The following is a 25,781-nucleotide window of genomic DNA, read 5'->3' on the forward strand; positions in this document are numbered from 1 at the left end:
GGGTGAAAGTAAAGTCACTAAGTCGTGTCCGACTCGTAGCGACCCCACGGACTACAGCCTACCAGGCTCCTCCGTCCATGGGATTTTCCAGGCAAGAGTACTGGAGTGGGGCGCCATTGCCTTCTTCAAAGTATGTAATCCATTTTGAGGTAATTTTCATACAAGGTTGACGTTCCTATTTTTGGTTTCTTTTTTTAACTAATAAATTTTAATTGGAGGATACTTACTTTACAATATTGTGATGGTTTTTGCCATACATCAACATGAATCAGCCATGGGTACACATTGTCCCCCCATTCTGAACCTCCCTCCCACGTCCCTCCCCACCCCATCCCTCTGGGTTGTCCCAGAGCACTGGTTTTGAGTGCCCTGCTTCATGCACTGAACTTGCACTAATCATCTATTTTACATAAGGTAATATACATGTTTCAATGCTATTCTCTCAGCTCATCCCACCCTCGCCTTCCCCCACAGAGTCCAAAGCTGTTCTTCACATCTGTCTCTTTTGCTGCCCTGCATACAGGATCATCATTACCATCTTTCTAAATTCCGTATGTATGTGTTAATACACAGTATTGGTGTTTCTCTTCCTGACTTACTTCACTCTGTATAATAGGCTCCAGTTTCATCCACCTCATTAGAACTGACTCAAATGCGTTCCTTTTTATAGCTGAGTAATATCCTATTGTGTATATATACTACAATGTCCTTATCTATTCATCTGCCGATGGACATCTAGGTTGCATCCATGTCCTAGCTATTGTAAACAGTGCTGCAATGAACATTGGGGTACATGTGTCTCTTTCGATTCTGGTTTCCTTGGTGTGTTTATATTTTTGCCTACAATTGTTCAAATTACTCCAGCACTATTTGAAATTCCATCCTTGAATCTGCAATTCTGTGTTTCCTCTAATTGTTTTTGGATTTTTGTCAAAAATCAGATGGATTTATTTGTACTGAAGCTATCTAGGGGCCCACCAGGAATCAGGAACAAAGATCAAATATATATATTTCTTATTATGCCACAATGCCGTTAACCACCCACTGTGCCCATGGGGTACCTCCAAATCTTCCCAGGTTCTTCCCCATCCCATTTTCCTCTCAAGGGTGCTCCAAGAGAACTCTCCACCTGCCACAAGACATTCCAGCCCCAAATTCCGCCTGGCCTGGGACCAATGCTGGGTTGGCAATCCTCCAACCCAGCACTGCCTCTCACTGGCAGGATCCCTGCCCTGCCTGAATCTTCACACCCACATGTGCACTCACGGTCCACTCGGAGCTCTGCCTTTGTAGAGGACACACCCACGCTGTTCTCAGCCAGGCAGCGGTAGACGCCCATGTCTGCTGGCACCACAGCCGTGATGATGAGCTGGTGGCCACCCTGTTGGTCCTCACTGATCATATAGTGGTCATCCTCCTCCAGCATCCTCCCATCCTTGAACCAGCGCACGGTGGGCACAGGCTGGCCTGTCACCACACAGTCAAAGCTCACAGGGTACCCATCCAGCACCTCCTGATTCTGTAGCTCGGTCAGGAACACCGGGGCTAGAAGAGAAGGGCAGGGCATACAGCACGTCAGCCCTGGGTTCCCCTCAGCTACTCCCACTGCCAGCAGTTCAATGCTGCATGGCGCCCATCCACGTGAGTGCTCATAGACTGGCGGCCAAACAGAATTCTGTCTCTGTCAACAGAGCTATCCCCTCCTCCCCATGCTCTAGAAGAATCCTCTTTGCTGGCCTGGTTCCCAAGCTCCCGTGAGGTCAGAGAGATAGCAGACAGGAAATGGGGAGGAAGGGGAAGTAAAGGTAAGGCCAGTCTGGGATTGAAAGCACCCAGGCAGCTGAGAACTAAAGGGAGGAATGATGCTGGGGTATCATTATGATGGTAATCATTATGAGGGTGATGATGTTCCCTGTGAGGGAGACAGAAGTAAACAGCGAAATGACTTTTCAATTAACTTTAGTTGCCAGAGTGGGAAATGGGGTTCAGACTGGACTATGTGGGACCCTACCTTTTATACAGATTACATCTCAAACCCTCATGGGGGAAAAAGATAAATCCCTAAACTCTAGGAAGTCAGTATTCCCGAAGGTATTTCATAGAATAGGACTCTGAGGCTCAAAGAGGCAGAGCTGGAATTTAGACTGAGCTTTGTCTCACCCCAAAGTCAGGGCTCTTTGAAGCTCAGTGGGCCGCATATGTGCACAACCGGAAGCTAAAGCCCAGCCACCTCCTTGAGTCTTCAGCTGATGCTGAATCACCAGCCTGGCTTTGCTCGTCCTCCCCGCATACAGCGTGCAGACTCACCAGCCTCTGCCGTCAGCGCTGGCTCCAGCGGGGCTGAAGGGGCGGGTGCCACCTTCCCGATGCGCATCTCCACCCTGCGCGGTCCCTGCTCAGACAGGCTGATGTCCACGCGGATGCCCAACACGCCAAACATCTCCTGGAAGCGGCTGGCTGCCCGGCGGGCCTCCGCCAGCGTCTCAAAGCAGATGCAGATGGAGTGCTCATCTTCCCGGTATGTCTGCCAGTCCCCGGGCTCCTCAGGCTCTGCCTTGCCCTCGTCAGCGCTGAAGAAGATCTCCTCGTCCGAGACCTCCGCTGGGCCCTTAGTGCGGAAGAGGCGGTGCAGCCGCCGGGCGGCCCGGCGGAAGGTGTCATCCAGCTCGCCCCCGGAGGAGCTCTCGTTCTCACTCTCCGTGCCGCTGACCGCCACGCTGGCGCTGTGGGCCACGTGGCCAAACTTGTTGCTCACCTGACAGGTGTAACGGCCGGCGTCGGCCCGGCCCAGGCTGGTGACCAGCAGAGAACAGGTGCCGTCCGCAAGCTGGTCGATGTGGTGGTGCCGGCTGTCCGTTAGCTCCACGCCATCCTTCAGCCAGCGGGCGCGCACATCGGTCTTGCTGGACACGACACACTCCAGATGCAGGACGTCTCCCACCTGGGCCACGGTGTCCCCAAATGTGCAGCGGAGCACGGGCGCCTCCTGCTGCTGTATCTCCTTCCGGACCTTGTAACCCTTGAAGGCCGCCTGGATCTTCACGGCAGCCTGGTCCAAGGTCGGGTCGCCCAGGTCCCCAGCGCTCAGGTCTCCTGGCGGTGGGTGTACTGCAGGTGGCTTCTCCTGCTGCTTCTCCTGTGGCTTCCCGGAGGGGGCTGCTGGGGCCCCAACCTGTGTGCACAGGTAAGGTAGGGTGCCTGAGGCCCAGGGCAGGCGAAGGACGCGGAGGGGCACACACAGGGCAGGGGGATGCAGAGCCTGGGTCTCCTGCCCCAGCTCCACGCCTCGCTCCAGCATGCCTCCTGCCTGCTGCCTGCTGGCAGCTGCAACACCTTCACTGAGGCCGAGTGCCTGAGGGCTTCTGCTGCGGCCGAAAAGCAGGTCTACCCTCCCTGAAACTGCTTTCCCCAGAGGGGGACAGCACTCTGAGGAATACCACAGAGAGACTGGTTCCAGCTCTTCAGAAAAAGCGTTTTAACAGCCACGTGGATGGATGGATGGGTAGGTGACTCATAACCAGGTCGGTAGCTGGATGACCGATAGATGGGCTGATGATGAGTGGGAAAATGACTGGATAGATGAGTGCTGGGCGGACCGATGGACAGACAGTGGACAGACGACGTGTTGAGGAATGATGGAGTGGCAACGATCTAAGAAACGCGCGCCGCTCCTTGCAGGTCGAGCGGGAGACTCACCTTGCTGGCCAGTGGCGAGGCACTGGGCCTCCCGGCCTTCTTGAGGTAGGTAACCAGCGAAGGCGTGCCTGCTCGGGACTCGTCGTCAGAGCTGGTGTGAGAGAGGTCAGCCTCGCCGGTGCGCGCCAGCTCATCGGCCGTGGAGTACTCCTCTGAGAGGTCAGGCGCGGCCTCCTCGACCTCCGGCCGCGGGCCCGGCGGGCGGCCGTCCTCCTCGGGCAGCTCGCTGATGGAGTCCAGCGTGGGCTCGCGGCTCATGCGGCGCTTCCGGGCCAGCGCCTCCCACAGCAGGTGCAGGTCGCCCTCCTGGGCAGCTTCGGGGGGCAGGCTGGGCTGAGCGGGGGCCTCCTCCCCAGACTCTGGGGTCAGCACCACTGAGGAGGGCAGGAGACCGGCCAGTCAGACAAGGACAGCGACCCCAGGCCAGCCCTGGCTCCTGACCACAGCTCCCTTTAGAGGCCTCTGCTGCCTGCCCGGGCCACGAGAGCTCCGATGCACAATCTTGACAAGGTTTTAGAGGCTCTGAACGGCCCTCTCTAGGCCTCATTCTCCCTCCTGCACAAGAGTGGGTGAACACAGGAGACCCCAGGCCAGGGTCAGAGCAGGTGCAGGGGGCTCAGACGGCAGGCATGCAAGGATTCGGAGCCAGCGGTGGGCACCAAGGCGGGGCATCGGCCAGGGGACAATGTGACCTCAGATGTCAGTGATACGGGTTCTGACAGGAGGCTGAGCCACACTGATTGGTGCATTGCCCCACCCCAGGCCTCAGTCCTTAATGTGAGCTATGTTCCTCCTGCAGTTTCTCAGGAGAGAAGCATGTTGGCCCACTCCACACCCCAGGGCTCCTTCCTCCCCTCTGCACAGCGGGCCCCGGGAGACATACCCTGGAAAGCAGCAGCTGACCCAGAGGCTGACTCCCGTGCAGGGGCACAGCGGTACTCGCCCTGGTCCTCCGCGGAGAAGCCCCGGATCAACAGCATCTGCCGCTGACCCTGGCAGAGGACCTGGACGCGCCCGCTCGGCTGGATGCGCTCTGTTCCCTTCAGCCAGACGACCTCACCCGCCTCGGCCACTTCGCACTCCAGACACAAGTCCTCCCCGGCCACCACCTGCTGGCTCTCGGGGGCGGGGGCTGCAGGCCTGGGTTCCAGGGGCTCTGCTGGGAACAGGGATCAGGGTCAGCAAGGATGTGGTGGGGACCCTCAGCTGAGAGAGGCTTTGAGGGCTGCAAGCTGGACTCCCGCCCTCATCAACCAAGACCAAGGCAGCCTCTCACCAAGCTTCACCGTCTGGGGCAGGTACACGGGCTCCCCAGCGCCCGCCGGGCCCACTGCAGCCACGCGGAAGCGGTAGGTCTCCCCGGGGGCCAGGCCGGCCACCACACACTCGGGCCCGGGCACCAGGTCGTGGCACAGCCGCCACTCCCCCGTGGCTGCCGCCTTCATCTCCACCCGGTAGCCACGGAGACCCCCTCCGCCGTCGCTCGCGGGGGCCACCCAGGACAGCGTCACGGAGCTGCCGCTGCGCCCCACCACCTCTGCGTCCTCTGGGGGGTCGGGGAGGCCTGTGGGGCGGGGAGGAGGCGGTCAGGGCAGCAGCGGGCCGCCGGCACCCGCAGACCTGCCCACGCTGCTGTCTGCTCCCGAGTCCTGTGGGCAGCTGTGCCCCTCAGCCCCGTCTTTCTGCGGGGCTGACCAAGGTGCGCTGGAGTCACAGGAAGACTGGGTGCCCCGAGTCCACTCCACGTGGGGGAACATGGACAGCCCCCAGCAGCTTCTGAAGCGGAAACCCCTCGTCCCCCGACCCACCTCCCCCAGAGCCCTGGACCCAGGCTGCGGCAGGCAGGCCCAAGCCACCCACCCAGCACAGTGAGCCTCGCGGAGACAACAGCGTCGCGAGCAGCAAAGGTGACCTCGCCGGCGTGGTGCGGCTGGGCCCGGCGCAGCAGCAGGGCGTGGTGGCTGCCGTCGGCGGTCACGGTCCAGTCTGTGTCATCGGGCTGCACGGAGGCTCCATTTATGTACCAGGTCACCTCGCCCACGGGCACCGTCTCGCTAAGGGTGCAGCTGAAGCTGGCCTGCCCCCCGGCGCGCACGGTCACATCCTGGGGCGCCTCCAAGACCTCCAGGCGCCAGCCTGTGGGGCGGGGTAGGGTGGCAGTGTGAGCACAGAGGCCTGGGGGCACTCAGAGACATCCATGCCACCCCCTTCCCACAGCCCCAGAGCAGAGGAGGGCGCCTAGCCTCCCGCTCCTCCCGCCTCTGGGAGCAGCCTCAGAGATCAACAGCCCCAGCAAGGCCACCCCGCACTCTCGTCTCAGAGGTCACCGCCCTTCCCAGACGCCCCAGCTCCCCCACCTCCCTCCACCCCTGACCAAGCAGCCAGGTGCCCAGTGGAGAAATCCCCATGACTGCTGCTTCCCCAGCCCTCGCCTATGACCCCCAGCCAAATACCCAGCTGGGGGGGGGGGGTGGTGTCTCAGGAACCTAGGCCCTCTCCTGTGACCCCAGCCCCCATGCCCCCACAAAGTGACATCTGGGAGGGCTCTGAGAGCCTCATGCCCCCAGCCTCATTGCCAGCCCCTGCGCCCGAGCAGCGTGGGATCTGGTGAGAGAGGTGAAGAGTCCCGAGTCCTCACACAGGGGCTCTAGCCCACCCCGTCCCACCCCACTGCAGCACGAGGTATTTAGGGGGACCGGTCTGAGAGAGACATACCCCTGTGGTCCCAGCATCAGCCCCAGCATCCCTGATGTGGGTTAGCCTGCAGGAGGGGCCTCAGACCAACCCCCCACCCCTACCTTCCCGTACTTCCGCAGGGGGACAGCGGCTGGGGGGACCACAGAGAAGCGCCCTCCCGACCCACAAGTCTAACCTCTGACGGTGAGGAAGGCAGACGTCACCATGTCCCCCACCAGGAAGGTCACGCGGCAGCTGTCCTGCGGCCGCAGGTTTTTGAGCAGCAGCAGGTGCCGCAGGCCATTCTCGAAGTAGACCACCTCGGCGTTCTCCGAGGTGCGCACGGGCTCATCATCCAGGAGCCAGGTGTGGGCGGCCACCTCCGGCTGGGACAGGACGCACTCGAAGAGCGCCTCGCCGCCCTCGGGCGCCTCCACGTTCTCCAGGCCCCTCACCACCGTGTTCTTGGCTGTAGAAAGAGGGTGGCCCCAGGCATGCTCAGGGCTTTTCCTACCCAGCACCCCGAGTCATGTGGGAGAGCCCCTCTCAGGACAAAGAGACTCAGAGGATGCGACTGGGGGGAGGGTGTCTGGGTGTCCATCAGGAGCGGCCGCACAGGGCCGCCCTGTGTCCTAAGGCCCTGACCAGCACCAGGCCTTGGTTAGGAAGGAGAGTCCGCTCCACCTAACAGGCGAGAAGCCTCAAAAACATTCACGGACTGAAAACTCATCTGAGGCTGCGGCCAGGCTCAAACGCAGACAGAGGCTTCTGCCTCTCAGCTCTGCTGCAGCACGGGCCTCCGGGAAACTGTTCCCTTCCTTTCCTCCCCCAGCCAGGGCTAACAGACCCACTGGGCTGCTCCCCTCACTCACTCGGACCAGACATATCTCTGCCCTCACTCGCAGCCTGCCCAAATTCTCCTGTACAGAGCACAGGAGTCCGTGACGAGCGTCTCTGCGTGTTCTGTGGAAGCCAGGGTGTCAGGCCTGGGCATGCCAGGCCCCAGATCCAGCTCAGCGCCTGGGCCCCAAGTGCTTGCCACCTCCAAGAGCCCATTCCCATGACAGGCCCCTGGTTCCGACACCAGTGGCCTCTGAGCTCCGGGGGGCTTCTTGGAGGAGGCAGATCTCTGAGGATGGGCGTGACTGAGCCAGGGAGGGGAGGTGTCCAGGAAGCGGAAGCACCTCGAGGGGACCCTGTGCGGGGAATGAAGAGGGGTGGGTGGGCGGCAGCAGGGAGCCAGGCCGGTGGAGTGAAGGACACAGAACAAGCTGAGGGGCGACAGCCGGGGGTGGAGTCAGGCAGGAAAGGAGCGCGACGTCACCCAAGGCTCACAGGCCTCCCCAGAGCAGAGGACCCACGGGGCCCATCCGTATCCGTCTCCCTGCCGCCCTCCCGGCCCCGGTCTGCTCACATCTCAGAGCAGACTCCCCCGTGGCCCTGGCTCCTTCATTCCCCGAGTCAGAACCGACAGGACCAATGCACGTGCCCCACGTCTGCACTGCGCTTGGATGGCTGCGCCCAGCCAGATCAAGGCTGCGGCTGCTCTTGGCGGCGATGATGGTGGGGGTGGGGGTGGGGGCAGGGGGAAGGTTGGGCCTACAGTCTCTGTTGGAGCTCACCCTCCTTAACTCCTATTTCTATACAATCCCAGATTTTACAGCAGCAGTGGCTAGCCTGAGGCCTCCCTCCTGCGGTCTCCTGCATTTCCTTCTCTACTCCCGGCCCGAGGCCCAAAGGCTCCGCCCCAGATGTCCACAAGCCCCAGCTGCCTCCTTCAGACCAGCTCACCCTGCAGCTCCTTCCCACAGCTCCTATCACATTCCTTCACCTCCCACAGGGGAGCCACCAGTGAAGGGAGGGAGCTCTGTCTGTTTACTGTTGGGCCCCCAGGGGCTGAACAAAAAAGTGTTTAAAGACATAGCTGTTGAAGTCGTCTGTGAATGGAATCCGAGTGACCTCAGAGGGACCGTGGCCCAGACCGGGCCCCACCTGCTCTTCCTGTTTTGGATGCCCCCTGACACTGCCACCTCTCACCACTGGGAACATTTCAGGTTTTCCAAATCGAATGCAGCTTTGGCCAAATGACACCCCCTCCCCAGCAGAGCTGCTCCGTGTCCCCCATGGGGCATCCCTGCTGTGCTTCAAGTGGGGAAGCGGGGCTCAGAGTATCCTCTGAGTGACCAGCCCAGGAAGGGGCAGCGCTGGGGTCTGAACCCAGGACTCAGGGAGCTCAGCCCAGCGGCCCTCCCCTGCTCTAGGACCCAGCCCCGGCTACGGTCCCAAAGGCCCAGGACCCGCTCATCTACCTGCCGGCCTCGGCCCCCACCCCTCCCCGACAGGGCGTTTGGGGGGCAGATCCTTCGAGCAGCCTCTGCCCTTGTTTTCCAGCTGTTCTGTCCGACTGCCTGGGGACAAGAAGGGGTCTGGGTGGGTGGGCTCAGGGCCTGCGATCTGCTTCCTGGGAGCCCCTGTTTCCCGCATCCTGTCACTGCCTGCCACTCTGCCAGCAGGGCGCGGCTGTCCTGGGCCCGGGGCTGCCCGCCAGGCGGCCTCACCTTGCACTTGCAGCAGGGCCACCACACGGGTGCCCGCGGCCTCGCAAGAATAGATGCCGCTGTCACAGGGCAAGGCCGGCCTGAAGGACAGCCGGGCCACGGTCCAGTCCTGCTCTATGACGACGCGGTGCCCGTCCGCACACACCTCCTGCTCGTCCATCTTCCACGTGGCCTGCACGGGCCGTGAGTACTGGCAGAGGAGCTCGGCCGGGCCGCCCTCCTGCACTGCCAAGTCCCGCATGGCACTGACCACTTCCACTGTGGGATCTGTCGGCCGACAGGCCAGGCACGTGTCAGCCGGAGCCGCTGACTGCCACCCTCCCCCCTCTGCAGTCAGCGTCAGCGACTCAGAGGCAAGCAGAAGCAGGGCTGCGGCCGAAGGGGGACCCAGCACAGTGACCCAGGGCCCTCTGCGTGGGGCCAGCCTTGCCCCCACACCCCCGCTCACAACAGTCTCTATCTGCTGGGTCCCTCCTACCGCTGGTCCCTCTGAGCCCGCACTTTCTCTAGGCCGGGACACATGTCGCCCCAGCAGGACACAAAACCCACATCTGAAAGCCCTCGGGCCTGTTCAGGGTCCAAAGGTCTGCTGGGCACGGGGCATCCCCAGTCCAACTCACCCCTTCTCCAGCGGCCTTGTCACCCACCCCACAGGGGATCCCACCCCACCTCCATTTGCTGACATCCCATTCAACAAATGGGCTGCCCCTGGGATCTGCACAAGTGCCCACATTTACTACGCAAGAGTATAGAGGAGGCCAGTTGACAAGCTGGCCAGCATGGTTGAAACCACACTGGGGCTGTTGTGCCAAGAATTCCCAATACCTCTACTGAGAGCGGGCTGAGGGAGTTCCCTAGAAGTCCGCTACCCTCTCAAATGGCTAGCGCTTTCCCAGAAGGGCCCAAGAAAGACCCTGACCAAACCCGCGGCAGCAGAAGCAGCTATAAGCAAGGACAGTGCAGGCCAAGCCCGGGGCTGGGAAGGCTGCCTTCACCTCCAGGCTGCTCTCTGGATGTATGCCTGAGAAAGGGGCAGCCAGGGAGTGGTGGCCGGGTGGGCAGTCACGCCCAGGGCCCTGTGAGCAGGTGGGAACGGGGTTGGCCTCCAGCATGACTGCTGAGTCCGACCTTCTTTCTCATCCACCAGCTAGGACTGCTGCCTGCCCCCAGCGCCCACCCTTGGCACACGTGGAAAGGTGCCCGGCCTGCATCCTGGGGGTCGGGCCCCAAACCCCCACCCAGGAAGCCCGCGGGAAGCGTGCAGGGGCAGCACAGCAGAAGCTCCAGCCCAGGGCAGCTTCCATCGGCTGGTACCTTTGACCAACAACTTGGCCCTGGAGACCAGGGGCCCTGCTCGGTAGGTGACGGTGCCTGAGTCAGCCACCCCCAGGCCTGAGAGCGTGAGGGAGTGGACAGTCCCATCACGCACGGAGATGGCACTCTGGGGGCCGTCCTGCAGCAGGGTCCCATCCAGCCACCAGTGGGCCTCCGGCCCACCCACACGGGACACCTCGCAGGAGAACGTGGCCACCTCCCCCGCAAAGACGTCCACATTCTGTAAGCCACGTACCAGGCACGGCGCTGCCTCTGTGCGAGAGGGCAAAAGGAGGGAGATGGGCTGCCCTGGGTCTGCGGGACCACACCGGGGTCTACCACTGGGGGCTGACCTGGGTCCACCATGCTGCAGGCAGCCTGGGGATGGGGTCTAGACAGCGACTCTGGCCAGCTGGCACCCCCTGCCCACAGAAGGAGACAAGGAGACCACCCACAGTGAGCCTGCACCCCTGCACCCCACGGCACCCTTCACCGTATGTTTGACTTCATCAAATGAGACCAATGCCCTGCATCTACACCCTGTTCAGTAAGACAGAACTGACGAGCCTCAAGTCCCTTGGATGCGATCCTTAAGGGGTTTGGGGCAGGACAGAAAGGTCAAGTCATGGGGCCCACCTCTCTGAGAGGGACAGGGGCTGCTACGAAGTGAGCCCACTTCCTGGGGCTTTGGAAGCAGATGCATCTCCCATCCCCAGAGGGCCATGTGTCCAGATGTCCCCTAAGGCACCCTGGCCCTTAGGTTCTGGGGCCCTAATGCAGAATGGCAACCTTCCTGACCTGCTGCACAGTCGGGTGAATCCAGGGGGCTGCCCAGACCCTGCTCTGTGCTGGCACACCCACCCCAGCCAGGCCCTCCCCCAGAGCCCTCCACGTCCCTCCCTGACACGCACATCGACACGCCTGTCTCAGGCCCACACCAGTCACTCCATATTCTCACAGGAGTGCACATCTAACCGTACCCCCAGCCTGTCCACCAGCTCCCTATTCCACCTCCAGCACGGTTCCCGAGTTGGCCCATCCTCGCCACCCTAGGCTCACAGCTCTGTCTGAAGCCGCAGCTCGTGTCTGTATGTGAGCCAGCTTACCACAAATGGGGACCTGATTGAGAAGGGCCAAGGTGCAACTCTTAGTGAGGTCTGCAAGATCCAACCCCACTGCATGCTGCCACTCACAGAGGCCCACGCTGATGACACACGAGGTCCTTCCCACCCAGCTCTGCTCAGGGCACCCAGGACACGGCCCTCTCCCGGCGTCCAGCTTGAGGACGCTGCACTCGAGAGCCTTTCCCAGCCCTACAGGCTACAGAGCCGGCATGTGAAGACTCAAGGTGGGGACACCTGGGACTCAGGGCACACTGTCTTCCTGCCCCACCCCCCAGCAGACTGGGGACTCCCTGAGGGCAGAGCTGCATCTGGCCCCTCTCAAGGTAGATAATAAATATATGATGGACAGATAATGGGTGGATGATGGATGGAGGAATGGATAGTGGATGGACAGGTGGATGAATGGGTAGATGGTAGACATATGGATGGGTGGACAGGCCCATAAGGAAGGATGGTAGTAGAATGATGGTTAGAGGGATGGACCGATGACTGACGGTGGATGGATGGTGGATAGATGGGTAGATCCTGAATGCATGGGTAGATGGTGCATGGATGGATGGATAATGATGAATAGATGATGGCGGGTGGATAAACGCATGCATGATAGATAATAGATGGTGGCTGGATAGATGGACAGAGAATGGATGGTGGATGAATGGATGGGTAGTTGAACAGATGGGTGCGGGATAAATGGATGGACAGATAGAATAGAGGGAGGGATGGATGGATGCATGGATGCATGCACAGATAGATGAATGGATAAATGGTGGATGGGCTGATGGTCAAGGGATGGCAGATGGATGGGACCAATACAAAAACCAGGAGTGGGACAGCAGATGAGGATGAGGCATACAGAGATGACCAATTCTGGGGACAAAGTATAACAAGTTGAAGGTCCTTAAATCTTATTTTCATGTCTGGTTTCATGAAACTATTTCTGGTTTCATGTCATGGTTTCACCATCTTTCAAACCATTCATGTGTCACAGGTGTGCTACTGTACCAACATCTGAGAGTGTGTCAGGCATGCAGGTGTGTATAAATAAAAGCACATGAACCTAAATCACAGGAGTAGCTATATGGAGAGAAGAAGCCCAGAAGGCCCTGCCTCGACCTCAGGGCCCAAGTCCCCAGCAGCCAGCCTCCCCACCTTCCCCCTACACACAGCCCTGATCCTACGTAAGGACTCCCTCACACACCGGAACTTCTCAAGCTATCTTCACTAGCCCACTTCCAGGGGCTTCAGCGGTCAAGGGTGCAAAATTGCCAACCCACAGCAGGATCACTGCTGGCAGGCTCAGATCCCTGGCCTCAGCACCTGCCAACAGTTCCTCGAGAAGGGACATGTGGACACCCACAAGTGGGGAGGCTAGCTGTGAGAGGGGGCTGCCCACCTGTGACCTTCAGCTGGGCCTCCGAGCGACACGAGCCCACTTGGAAACTGATGGTTCCAGCATCCTCAAGGGTCACCTGATGGAACAGAGAGGCAGGTGTCAGGCTGGCAGTGCCATTTCAACCACTTGCAACTTACTTTGCAAGTCCGCAGCCCAGTTCCACTGGAGCTGGAAACGTCCCCCTCTCCCACCCTTGCGGGGAGCAGGTGGGAAGGCCCCTGGACGCACTCCAGGGCACAGGCGGTCTGGGGAACAGCACCTTGTGCAGGGTGAGCGAGTGGAGTGTGCCGTGCTCCACCGTGATGTCGTTCATCTCGTTGGCCTGCAGGGGCACCCCTCCCAGGGCCCAGTGGGCCTCCTGGCCCAAAGCCCTCGACAGGCGGCACCGGAAGTGAGCGTCCTGGCCCTCGCTGAGCTCAGCGTCCTGCAGGGGCTCCAGGATGGTCACCTCAGGAACTGCACGGGGTGGGGACGGGGAAGAGGCATGGCATCAGCCATCTCCGTGCCAGAGATGCCCCTCCCCGCACCATCAGGACCACCTCCCAGTCCCCTGCGTCTGCCCCCAGCATCCCAGCCCCAATTCCTGAAGACAGGCACACTGGGGACCGCTCTACTGCACACCTAGGGTCACCCCAGAATCAGTCATTCAGCGCCAGTTCCCCACCCTCAAAGGCAGGAAACCGAGCCATCTATCACTGTCCCCCGACAAGGCCTTCACCAAGGCGGGGTTCTGGCCCGCAAGTGCAGGGACGCCCGGCTCCTGCTACCTCGGACGGTGAGTTGGGCAGAGGACGTGTGGCCGCCCGCGTGGAAGGAGACAGTGCCAGCGTCCTCCGGGGTCACGCTCTTCAGCCGCAGTGTGTGGGTGCGGCCACCCTGGACCGCGACCTCGGTCACCTCGTTGCTCTGCAGCGGCAGGCCCTGGAGGCGCCACTCCACATCCACGCCAGCCCGTGACACCTCGCAGCTGAACTCTGCTTCTCCATCAGCCTGCACCTCGGTGTCAGCCAGGCCCCGCACGATGGTCACCTCGGGCTCTGGAGTGTGGGCCAAGGGGGCCTTCACCAGCCAGGTCAGAGCACCCAAGCCAAGCTCCCATGCCCCCCACCCCAGCTCCTCCCCAGGAACCCTCCCAGGCACTCTCACACTCGTGTCCTGCCACAGCCCCTGCCTGCCCTGTGGGGATTCAGCACCCACTGCGCTCACAAACACAGCTCCCTCTCGTGGGGCTGAGCTCCTGGGGACAGGGGCTGGGCTGGGGGCACCTCTGCTGGGAGGAAGCAGGCGATTGTGGGGTGGTGGGCTGCTCGTGCCTGCGGCCAGCCCTGCCCCGGCTGGGACATCAGGGAAGCAAGACCTTCAGGACAGACAGGAGCTCAGAGAGAGCAGCCCAGGCCTGCTGCCCCACCTGCAGGCGGCAGGGTGGGGGTGGGAGGCCGGGCAGTGATCGGGGGCTACAATCTCCTCTCTAGGGACACCAATACAGGGTGGTGCAGACGTGAGCACAGAGAGCCTGTACCCCCAAAGGTCTGAGCGCCACCCCGGAACTGCACCTGGCGAGGCAGCCGGGGGGCCCGCGAGGCAGCTGTGAGGGCAGCGGGTGCGGCAGGGGGCGCTCACCTTTGACTTTGAGGAAGGCCAAGGTTTTCTGGCTGCCCGCCACGCAGCTGTACTCGCCCACGTCCTTGGCCTCAAGCCCATGGATCAGCAGCTCACACGTGGCCCCCTGGCGCCGCATCTCATACTTGGGGCTCACATGCAGCTCCACCCCCTCCTTGAGCCACAGCACAGGGGCCCCAGCCTCCGCATCACTCAGCTGGCAGCACAGCCGGGCCACGCCGCCCGCCTCCTGCTCCGCACTCTGCAGCTCCGTCTTAAACACGGGCCTGGGGGCTGGGGGGAGCAGGCAGGGGCGCTCAGAGCTGCTGATCAAGGGGCCTGCCGGTTTCAGGGGGGCCCAGGGGATGGGGGGGGCAGGGAGGGGCGTTCAGAGCTGCTGATCAAGGGGCCTGCTGGTTTCAAAGGGGTCCAGGGGCTGGGGGGGGCAGGGAGGGGTGCTCAGAGCTGCGGATCAAGGGGCCGGTTTCAGGGGAGCCTGGGGCTGGGGGAGGGCAGGGCCCAGCGGGAGGCTCACCCCGCACAGAGAGGTAGGCGGTGCTCTGCGCGTGGCCTGTGTCACAGGTGTAGAGGCCAGCATCCTCCGGCTCGGCGCCGTGCAGCAGCAGCTCAGCGGCTGTGCCCTCCAGCACCATCTGGTACTTGGCACATGGGAAGAGCTGCAGGGAGCCCTTGCGCCACTCCACGCTGCTGCCCGCCCGGCTCAGCTCGCAGCGCAGGCGTGCCGTCGCGCCCTCGTCTACCTCCTGGGCCTGCAGCTCTCGCAGGAACCTCACGGGCGCAGCTACAGGGGGAGGCAGCACGTGAGGGCGGGAGCAGCTATGGGGGCAGGGGGCCACGGGATGGCAGCGGGCAGGGGGAGCGCCACCCCGGGTCTGCCCACCCCATAGGAGCCGGGTCACCTCCCCCGGGTGGGGCCGGCCTGGGTGCCCACCTGTGACGGACAGGGTGGCGCTGGTGGCCTGGGAGCCGCAGCTGCAGGTGTACTCGCCCGTGTCCTCCCGGCGCAAGCCCCTCAGCACCAGCTCCGCCACGCGGCCCTGCTGCCGCAGCTCCCGGCGCTCATCAGCCTGCACCTCCAGGCCACCCTTGCTCCAGACGACGGCGGCCCCGGGCTCGGAGAGCTCACACTGCAGGCTGGCCGAGGCACCCTCCTCAGCCTGCAGGCTCTGCAGCGGCTTCCGGAACACCACCTGTGGGGCTGCAGAGCGGGGATCAGGGGTGGAGGGGAGAGGGAAGGGCAGCCCCAAGACTGGGGCCCAGTCACCCAGACAGGCGGCTGGCACCCCAAATCCAGTCAGACCCACTGAGGGCCTTGGCCAGGCCTGCCTCACCCGCCCACAGGACCCACTTCCTCAGGCTCCTCTGGAGGATCGGGGTGGGAGTGGGGTCACGGGCCAGGGTCTACTCGAAGGGAAGGCAGGGACTGCAGTGGGGGCCGTGAAAGGAATTTTGGATCTGACGTAGGTGATTCTCACGCTGACCTCCACCCAGGAAGCCCACAGACAGGCCTGTGTCCCTCCCGGCCATTGAGGCGGGAAAGGGGGAATCTCTGTACACTACCAGGGCAGGGCCATGACCCCCAGATCCTGCCTAGAGGCTGTGGAGCATGGGGGAAATGTGGGCTGCATTAGGACAGGGAGGGAAGAGGGATAAGGTGAGAATTCCATCCACACACGAGGGTAAGCCAGGGGAGGTCATCTGAGTGGAGAGCAGAACCCAGACATGAGGACATTGAACAGAGACTTTGGCAGAAAGCACACGGGCGACAGACAGAAGCTGCACAAGACACAGAGGAGACGAGTGCCCACGCGAGGCTCCCAAGCGAGCCCGCAAGCCCATCCTTACCCGTGACTGTCAGCGAGGCCGAGGTCCTCTCCTGCCCGCACACACACGAGTACTCCCCAGCATCCGTCAAAACCAGCTCACGGATCTCCAGCTCACACTCGGCTCCGTCCTGCCTCAGGCTCACTCTGTCCCCGGCTCGGAGGGTCTCAGTCCCCTTCCTCCACTCCACGGGGGCCGCCTTGCTCAGCTCACAGTGCAGGGTGACTGTGGCCCCTTCTGTGGCCTCCTTGCTTCTCAGCCTCCCTATGAACTCAGCTGGTAAAGCTGAACACGGTAAGAAAATGCAAGCATCAGAGTCTCGGGGGAATTTTGAAAGCAGGACGTGACAAGACAGAGGAAAAGACACAGATGCCCACAGAACACAGGACAGAACCTGCAGTGATACAAGAGCTGGAAAGCAGCTGGGAGGCTGGTTTCTCGTGGTTCACACAACAGCCCGGGAAGGCAGAAGGAGTTCTGGGGAGTTACGGGAAGAGGGTGACGCTGAGACGAGGAGGGAAGGGGGGGTGAGTGCAGGCAGATGACACCAAGTCAGTAACTGGACACGAAAGCACAGCTCCTCCTGGCCACACGTGGTCTTTACCCCTGACGGCAAGCATGGCTGAGGTCTTCTCCTGCCCGCACACACATGAGTACTCCCCAGCATCCTCCACGGTCAGGTCACGGATCTCCAGCTCACACACGGCTCCCTCCTGCTTCACCCGCAGTCTCTTTCCAGCTCTGAGGGTCTCGGACCCCTTCCTCCACTCCACGGGGGCTGCCTTGCTCAGCTCACAGCGCAGCTTGGCTGTGGCCCCTTCCATGGCCTCCTCCTTCCTCAGACCCTTCGTGAACTTGGCAGGCAGGGCTGGAGATGGGCAGACAGACGCTCAGGCGCCCTGTACACACAGGTGCGGCAGGACGTGGGGGGTACACAGGAGACACACGACCCAGCTGGACACAGGTGTGCGGGGGCTGCCAGCACACACGCTGACTTTACCAGGTCCAGCCTGTACACGCACCACAGAACAGTGGGGAACACGGCAGGGAGAACAGAACGGCTAGGAGAGGAGAAGGAACGGGGCAGAAAGGAGAACAGAGAGCAGAGGGCCGACAGCAGCCACCAAACGCCAGTCCACGTGGCCACACACGGTCTTTACCCCTGACGGTGAGCGTGGCTGAGGTCGTCTCCTGCCCGCACACGCACGAGTACTCCCCAGCATCCTCCACGGTCAGCTCACGGATCTCCAGCTCACACACGGCCCCCTCCTGCCTCAGGCTCACTCTGTCCCCAGCTCTGAGGGTCTCGGGCCCCTTCCTCCACTCCACGGGGGCCGCCTTGCTCAGCTCACAGCGCAGCTTGGCTGTGGCCCCTTCCATGGCCTCTTCCTTCTTCAGAGCTTTTATGAACCTGGTAGGCAGGGCTGGAGATGGGCAGAAAGACAAACACAATCAGGATCTCTGAACACACAGAAGAAAACAGGCTATGGGAAGTACACAGAAGACCCAAAACCCAACTGGACGTGGACTACCTGCTGGGTGTGCCAGAACATAATGTGACTGTGACTGTGATTTTAAAATGCGCAACCCACACACATGCCACAGAACACACATGAGATCATGACCGAGACAAAGAAAATAATTAAGGAAGGAAAAGGAGCAGGCTAGTGAACTAGCAGGGCAGGAAAGGGAACTGGGAGCAGAGCGATGATGGGCAGCCACCAAACACCAGTCCTTACGGCCACACACGGTCTTTACCCCTGACAGTGAGAGTGGCTGAGGTTTTCTCCTGCCTGCACACGCACGAGTACTCCCCAGCATCCTCCACGGTCAGCTCACGGATCTCCAGCTCACACACGGCTCCCTCCTGCTTCACCCGCAGTCTGTCTCCAGTTCTGAGGGTCTCGGGCCCCTTCCTCCACTCCACGGGGGCCGCCTTGCTCAGCTCACAGTGCAGCTTGGCTGTGGCCCCTTCCATGGCCTCCTCCTTCCTCAGACCCTTTGTGAACTTGGCAGGCAGGGCTGGAGATGGGCAGAAAGACAGAGACTCTCAGGCGGCCTGTACACACAGGTGAAGCAGGAAGTAGGCGGTACACAGAAGACACAAGACCCAGCTGGACACAGGCCACAGGCTGGGTGTCCCAGGCGCACACGCTGGACCACAGCCCCCTCGGCCCAGTCCACTCAGCGTGCCCGTGACCCCATCCACAGACCCCTCAGGCCTCACATCTGTGAATCCGGTGGGCAGGGCAGGAGAGGTTAGAAGGTGTGGAGAACACCCAATTCTCCAGAGCTCCCTGGGGGACAGGACGGGACAGGATGGAGTGAAACACACAGACCCCAACAAGATGCAGGACAGAACGTTCAGTGACACGAGGGGTGGGAAGCAGCTCAGAGGCTGGTTCCCTGCGGTTCACACAACAGCCCAGGAAGGAGGAAGGAATTCTGGGGAGTTACGGGAAGAGGGTAAGGCTGAGATGAGGCGTGATGAGTGCAAGATGCCATGAGTCAGTAACTAGAATCAAAACACAGCTCCTCCTGGCCACACGTGGTCTTTACCCCTGATGGTGAGCGTGGCTGAGGTCTTCTCCTGCCCACACACACATGAATATTCTCCAGCATCCTCCACGGTCAGCTCACGGATCTCCAGCTCACACACGGCTCCCTCCTGCCTCAGGCTCACTCTGTCCCCGGCTCTGAGGGTCTCGGGCCCCTTCCTCCACTCCACGGGGGCCACCTTGCTCAGCTCACAGCGCAACTTGGCTGTGGCCCCTTCCATGGCCTCTTCCTTTCCCAAACCTTTTGCAAACTTGGCAGGCAGGGCTGGAGATGGTTGGAAAGACAGAGAGACTCTCACTTTCTGTACACACAGAAGAAACAGGCCTTGGACAGCACTCTGCAGACACAGAACTCAGCTGGATGGGGCCCACCTGCTGGTCATGCCCAGCATACACTCTGACTGTGACTTTAAAAGTTCTGATCTGCACATGTGCTGCAGGACAAGCAGGAAATATGACGGGGACAAAAGTGATTACAGAAACAAAAGGAACAGGACAGTGAGAGAGCAGGGCAGAAAAGGGAACTGGGAGCAGAGAGATGAAGGGCAGCCACCAAACACCAGCCCATGTGGTCACACGTGGTCTTTACCCCTGACGGTGAGCGTGGCTGAGGTCGTCTCCTGCCCGCACACGCATGAGTACTTTCCAGCATCCTCCACGGTCAGGTCACGGATCTCCAGCTCACACACGGCTCCCTCCTGCCTCAGGATCACTCTGTCTCTGGCTCTGACGGTCTCCGGCCCCTTCCTCCACTCCACAGGGGCCACCTTGCTCAGCTCACAGCGCAGTGTGGCTGTGGCCCCTTCTGCGGCCTCCTTGGTCTTCAGTTCTTTGATGAACCGAGCAGGCATGGCTGCAGAGAGTTAGATGGACAGAAGCCATCAAACCCCATAAAGGAGTGGGGGTCTGACCTGAACATTCAGGATGGGATAGATGCAGGATGGGTGGAAGACATGCAGTGATGCAGACCAGAGCCTGTGTGACAGTGCAATCCTCTGCATGTTGCTCAGTAAGTTGCAGGCTGCAAGAGATTGGCTCCATCCAGGCCTCTTTTTTTCTCAGAGCTCATCTGTCCTACTTGTATCTTTTCATACTGTCTAACGGCCTACCTCACCTACACCCAGAGTCCAAACCATGCTCTTCCAGCTCACAACTTACACATGCAACAATGCAATGGACAACTCTCCTGGAAGAACGACCAGGAGGCACCTTCCAGCCGCCCCACTGACACCCCTCATTTGTGCTTCCCATCCCAGGTTAAGACATCAATCACGTGTTGCCCATGTCTGGGCACACTGCAGGCCTTCCCTGCCTTCACCAGCTCCCACCTCATTCACCTGACACATTCCTTTCCTGACCCCACTGGACCCCCACTCTCCTGACTCAGATCTCTCAGACCCCAGTGGATTCTAGCCTTGGCCTTCTAACCCTGCCCCCTAGCCCTCCAACCTGCAGTCCTCTCTTCCATCCCAATTCTAGGCAGAGTGTGAACTTCACAAGTTACAGCTGATCATGGCTCATCCTGGTTACACCCTGCTGTGGCCTGAATCACATCCCTCAAAATTTGTACGTTGGAGCCCTAACCTCAGGACACAGAATGGAGATGTATTTGAAGAGGTAACTGAGGTGAATGAGCCCAGTGGGGTGGAACCGAACCCAACATGACTGGTCTCCTTATAAAAAGAGGATATTATGACACAGAGAGAGGGATGGCCATGTGAGGGAATGGAAAAATGACGGCCATCTACAGGCCTAGGAGAGAGGTCTCGAGAGAAACCAGCCCTGCCCACCTCCCAGCCTCAGACTTAGTTTCTAGGGCTAGAGGAAACCATCTTCTGATGTCTAAGCCACTATTATACTGTTAAGCCATTTAGATTTTGGTACCAGGAATGGGCTGCTACTGTAACAAATACCTAAAATTATGGCATTCTCTTTGGAACTGGGTGATGGGTGAAAACTGGAAGGTTCTGAGGTGCATGTTAGATAAATCTAGATTGCTTGAAGATATTTACAGCAGAAATATGGATTCTAAAGGTGCTCCTGGTGAGGCCTCATATGGAATTGCATTATTGGAAACTGGAAGGCAATCCTTTCATAAAGCAGTGAAGAATTTGGCTGAATTGTGTGTCCCAGAGTTTTATGGAAGGTAGAACTTACAAGTGAACTTGGGTATTTTTAGCTGAGGTAATTCCTAAGCCAAGCATTGAAGGTGCAGACTGCTCCTTGTTGCTTATGGTAAAATGTAAGAGAAAAGAGTTATAGTGAAGAAGGAAGTATTTAAACAAAGAGAAACCAAACACTGATACTTCAGAAATTTTTCAGCCCATTGAAATTAAAAAGAGAGAGAGAGAGAGAGAGAACTCCTGTTCTAGAGAGAATACCGTGTGTGGCTGGAAATCGTTTGGTAAAGAGATTTTAAGTGTGAGTCTCAGATCCAATCAGCCATCTTAGAAAAGCCAGGAACAGAAATGGAATCACCCAGGAGGCTGTGTGGAAGACTCTCTTGTCTGAAATCTTGTTCTGCTGTGAATTATAAAGGAGACCAACAAGGCTTCTGAGAACTTTGTATCAGCAGAAACACTGCCAGCCATGACAATCAGACTCAGAAGGGACAGGATGGAAGACGGGATGTCTACCGGGTGGGTCAATACAGCTATGCAGCTGGGACATGTTCTATCCTACAAAGTTGGGAATAACCCCAAAGGCAAGGCTGCCACTGCAGCCATGGTCCCAGAGGGCCACCTCTGTGCAGGGCCCAGAAGTCAGGGCATTGAGCCAGAGGGTCATTCTCTAATCTTGAAAATCTCACAGCATTTGTCCTTACTAGGTGCCAGATTTCTGTGGAACCAGTGGCCTCTTTCTTCTTTCCTATTTCTTTCTTTTACAATGGGGATATCTACCCCATGCCTGTTCCACTGAAGTATTTTGGAAGCACATAACTTGTCTGATGTTTCAGGTTTATAACTGCAGAGGAATTCTGCCTCAGGATGAATCATATCTCCAATCTCACACACACTTGATTTAGATGAGATTTAGATTAGACTTTGGATTTAGCCTGACACTAAAATTGGTTAAAATTTTTGGGTTTGGGGTAAATGTACTCTGCATGTCAGAACATGCATTTTGGGGGGGAGAAACTGAGTGTCATGGACTGAATCATTTTTCTTCTCAGTCGCTCAATCATGTCCAATTCTTTGTGACCCCATGAACTGTAGCAGGCTTCCCTGTCCATCACCAACTCTTGGAGCTTGCTCAAACTCATGTTCATCAAGTCACTGATGCCATCCAACCATCTCATCCTCTGCGGTCCCCTTCTCCTGCCCTTGAACTTTCCCAGCATCAGGGTCTTTTCCAATGAGTCAGCTCTTCGCATCAGGTGGCCAAAGTATTGGAGCTTCAGCTTCAGTATCAGTCCTTCCAATGGACATTCAGGACTGATTTCCTTTAGGATTGACTGGTTTAATATCCTTGCAGTCCAAGGGGACTCTCAAGAGTCTTCTCCAAAACTACAGCTCAAAAGTATTAATTCTTCGGTCCTCAGCTTTCTTTATGGTCCAAATCTTTATGGACTGAATCATGTCTCCCCTCAAATTTATATACTGAAGTCTTAACCCTCAGGAACTAAGTATGTGAATTTATTTGGAAATAAGGTTTTTGTAGAGGTAATTAGGGTAGAATGGAGTTACCGGGAGGGTGACTAATTCAAATTGACTTATAAGTGTTCCTATAAGAAGAGATTAGAACACAGGACACACAAAAGGATAACCAGGTGAGGACAAAGAACACGGCCAGCTACCAGCCAAGGAGAGAAATCTCCTGCGGACACCTTGATCTTGGACTTCCAACCTCCCGGACTATGAAACAATAAATGTGTGTTGTAAGTCACCTGTATGTGATATTTGCTACACAGCCCAAGTTTTCTGAGACACAGCTCTTTAGAGGTTGCACACAATCTCCAAGGTCAATCAAATGCTGTCTGATTAGCACAACACAGGAGGGCTTGGCCTGTCCGCCACCTGCTCCCTGAACTGCCAAACACCACACCTCAGTCCTGCGGCGCAGCTCTGTCACCAGCATGAACGACCCCACCGCACACCTGGGGTCCGGAGCCCACACACCCCCTCAGCCTCAGCGTGGCTGAGGGCCGCTGTCTAAACCATAATGCCTGCTTCCTGGTGCCTCCCTGAGGGTGTCCTTGCACCACGCACCCCTGGGGTCTGCACCCACAGGGCCTACATAGGGTTGGCCAGTGTTTTTGTGAAAAGGATTGTAACCCTGAGCCAACAGTGCGCTGGGAGAACACGTTCCGAATGGCAGAGGGAAGTCACGAGCGTGGCCACGTGCAGTCTTTACCCGTGACACCAGTGTGGCCGAGGTGCTCTCCTGCCCACACACCCCACAGGGTCCACCACGACCAGGCCACAGAGCTCCAGCTCACACGCGGCCCCGTCCTGCCCCAGGCTCACTACGCTCTGTATGTGAGGAGCTCAGGCCCCTTCCTCCACTCCACAGGGCCGCCTTGCTCAGCTCACAGTGCAGGGTGGTTGTGGCCCCTTCTGAGGCCTTTTTGTTCCTCAGGTGCTTTGTGAAACTGGTGGGCAGGACTGGGCAGAAAGACAAACACGCAATCACAGTAGGTGAACACGCAGAGAAGACACGAGGTAAAAAGAACCAAGGAAACACGAAACCCAAGTGGACATGGGCCATGCTCGGGGTGGGCCAAGAACACGCCGTGGGTGGGGTTTCCCTCAGCGCCCCTTCAGGGGATGCCTCGGGCCTCAGACGTGGCATTCAGCTGACAGGCAGGGCTGGGCGCACCAGTAACATGAACACCATGAGATTCTCTGGAGAACTGTTGGGAAGGAAGTGACAGGGTGGAGGAAAGGACTCAGACTCGGACACGACAACAGAGGAGTGTCAGTGGCGACACAAATGGTGGGAAGTAGGTTAAATGCCGGCTTCTTTTGGTTCACACATCAGCACAGGAAGGTGAAAGAGATTCCACAGTCTTCTGGAAACAGGCGGCATTGACACAGGGAGGGAGCATGGACTGAATACAGAAGGACGCCGTGAAGTCAGTAACTGGACAACAAAGCACAGCTCTGCTTGGCCACACACGGTCTTTACCCCTGACGGTGAGCGTGGCTGAGGTTTTCTCCTGCCCGCACACGCACGAGTACTCCCCAGCATCCTCCATGGTTAGGTCACGGATCTCCAGCTCATACATGGCTCCCTCCTGCCTCAGGCTCACTCTGTCCCCGGCTCTGAGGGTCTCAGGACCCTTCCTCCACTCCACGGGGGCCGCCTTGCTCAGCTCACAGTGCAGCTTGGCTGTGGCCCCTTCCATGGTCTCCTCCTTCCTCAGACCCTTTGTGAACTTGGCAGGCAGGGCTGGAGATGGGCAGACAGACACAAACATGATCACACTCTCTGAACGCACAGAAGCAGCAGGATGTGGACAGTGCAGAGAAGACACAAACCCCAGCTGGACGGGGCCCACCTGCTGGGGGTGGACACACACCGTGACTGTGACTTTAAAAGGTCCAACCTGCACATGTGCTGCAGAACAGACGGGAACACGGCAGGGAGACGAGGTAACTATGGGAGGAAAGGGAGCAGGACAGAGGGAGAGCAGGGCAGGATGGGGAACTGGGAGCAGAGAGGACGGGCAGACACCAAACGCCAGTCCATGTGGTCACGCGTGGTCTTTACCCCTGACGGTGAGTGTGGCTGAGGTCTTCTCCTGCCCGCACATGCACAAGTACTCCCCAGCATCCTCCACGGTCAGCTCACGGATCTCCAGCTCACACACGGCTCCCTCCTGCTTCACCCACAGTCTGTCTCCAGTTCTGAGGGTCTCGGGCCCCTTCCTCCACTCCACGGGGGCCGCCTTGCTCAGCTCACAGTGCAGCTTGACTGTGGCCCCTTCCATGGCCTCCTCCTTTCTCAGACCCTTTGTGAACTTGGCAGGCAGGGCTGGAGATGGGCAGAAAGACACAAACACTATAATGCTCTCTGAACCCACTGATTAGATAGGTCCTGGACATCACAGACAAGACACAAGACCCAATTGGACACAGGCCACAGGCTGGGTGTCCCAGGTGCACACACTGGACCGTGGCCCCCTCGGCCCAGTCCGCTCAGCGTGCCCATGACCCCTTCCACAGACCCCTCAGGCCTCACATCTGTGAATCTGGTGAGCAGGGCAGGAAAGGTTAGAAGGTGTAGAGAACATCTGATTCTCCAGAGCTCACTGGGGGACAGGATGGGACAGGATGGAGTGAAAGATGCAGACCCCAACAGGATGCAGGACAGAACGTTCAGTGACACGAGGGGTGGGAAGCAGCTCAGAGGCTGGTTCCCTGCAGTTTACACAACAGCCCAGGAAGGAGGAAGGAAACCCACAAAGTTACGGGAAGAAGGGGGCTACCCTAGTGGCCCAGTGGTAAAGAATAAGCCTGCCATGCAGGAGACGCAGGAGACACAGGTTCGATCCCTGGGTCGGGAAGACCCCCTGGAGGAGGACATGGCAACCCACTCCAGTATTCTTGCCTGGAGGATCGCACAGACAGAGGAGCCTGTTGGGCTAAGGTCCATAGGGTCCCTAAAGAGACACAACTGAAGCGACTCAGCACTGCACGTGGGAAAACGGCGATGCTGAGACGCGGAGGGAAGGTGGGACAAGTGCAAGATGCCATAAGTCGGTAACTGGACACCAAAGCACAGCTCTGCTTGGCCACACGTGGTCTTTACCCCTGACGGTGAGTGTGGCTGAGGTTTTCTCCTGCCCGCACATGCACAAGTACTCCCCAGCATCCTCCACGGTCAGGTCACGGAACTCCAGCTCACACACGGCTCCCTCCTGCTTCACTCGCAGTCTGTCTCCAGTTCTGAGGGTCTCGGGCCCCTTCCTCCACTCCACGGGGGCCGCCTTGCTCAGCTCACAGTGCAGCTTGGCTGTGGCCCCTTCCATGGCCTCCTCCTTCCTCAGACCCTTTGTGAACTTGGCAGGCAGGGC

The 25,781-nt window shown here is 59.1% G+C and overlaps 1 protein-coding gene across 1 annotated transcript in view; it reads right to left on the bottom strand.

Moving 5' to 3' along the window:
• OBSCN (obscurin, cytoskeletal calmodulin and titin-interacting RhoGEF) overlaps window positions 1-25,781 on the bottom strand; it is a 226,880-nt gene that overhangs the window by 31,561 nt on the left and 169,538 nt on the right. Inside the window, exons 52-75 of the mRNA XM_043910748.1 lie at window positions 25,517-25,780; window positions 24,476-24,739; window positions 23,891-24,154; window positions 19,353-19,616; window positions 18,765-19,028; window positions 17,964-18,227; window positions 17,366-17,629; window positions 16,810-17,073; window positions 16,227-16,490; window positions 15,313-15,579; window positions 14,896-15,162; window positions 14,382-14,654; window positions 13,529-13,798; window positions 13,021-13,217; window positions 12,762-12,837; window positions 10,245-10,517; window positions 8,931-9,197; window positions 6,569-6,841; window positions 5,557-5,832; window positions 4,973-5,260; window positions 4,580-4,855; window positions 3,697-4,070; window positions 2,308-3,172; window positions 1,267-1,545 (exon numbers count right to left, since the gene is read on the bottom strand). Coding sequence (XP_043766683.1) covers window positions 1,267-1,545; window positions 2,308-3,172; window positions 3,697-4,070; window positions 4,580-4,855; window positions 4,973-5,260; window positions 5,557-5,832; window positions 6,569-6,841; window positions 8,931-9,197; window positions 10,245-10,517; window positions 12,762-12,837; window positions 13,021-13,217; window positions 13,529-13,798; window positions 14,382-14,654; window positions 14,896-15,162; window positions 15,313-15,579; window positions 16,227-16,490; window positions 16,810-17,073; window positions 17,366-17,629; window positions 17,964-18,227; window positions 18,765-19,028; window positions 19,353-19,616; window positions 23,891-24,154; window positions 24,476-24,739; window positions 25,517-25,780 — 6,897 coding nt within the window. The remainder of the gene's footprint in view (window positions 1-1,266; window positions 1,546-2,307; window positions 3,173-3,696; window positions 4,071-4,579; window positions 4,856-4,972; window positions 5,261-5,556; window positions 5,833-6,568; window positions 6,842-8,930; window positions 9,198-10,244; window positions 10,518-12,761; window positions 12,838-13,020; window positions 13,218-13,528; window positions 13,799-14,381; window positions 14,655-14,895; window positions 15,163-15,312; window positions 15,580-16,226; window positions 16,491-16,809; window positions 17,074-17,365; window positions 17,630-17,963; window positions 18,228-18,764; window positions 19,029-19,352; window positions 19,617-23,890; window positions 24,155-24,475; window positions 24,740-25,516; window position 25,781) is intronic.

Source organism: Cervus elaphus, chromosome 9 (assembly GCF_910594005.1).
Source record: "Cervus elaphus chromosome 9, mCerEla1.1, whole genome shotgun sequence".
Taxonomy (NCBI): domain Eukaryota; kingdom Metazoa; phylum Chordata; class Mammalia; order Artiodactyla; family Cervidae; genus Cervus; species Cervus elaphus.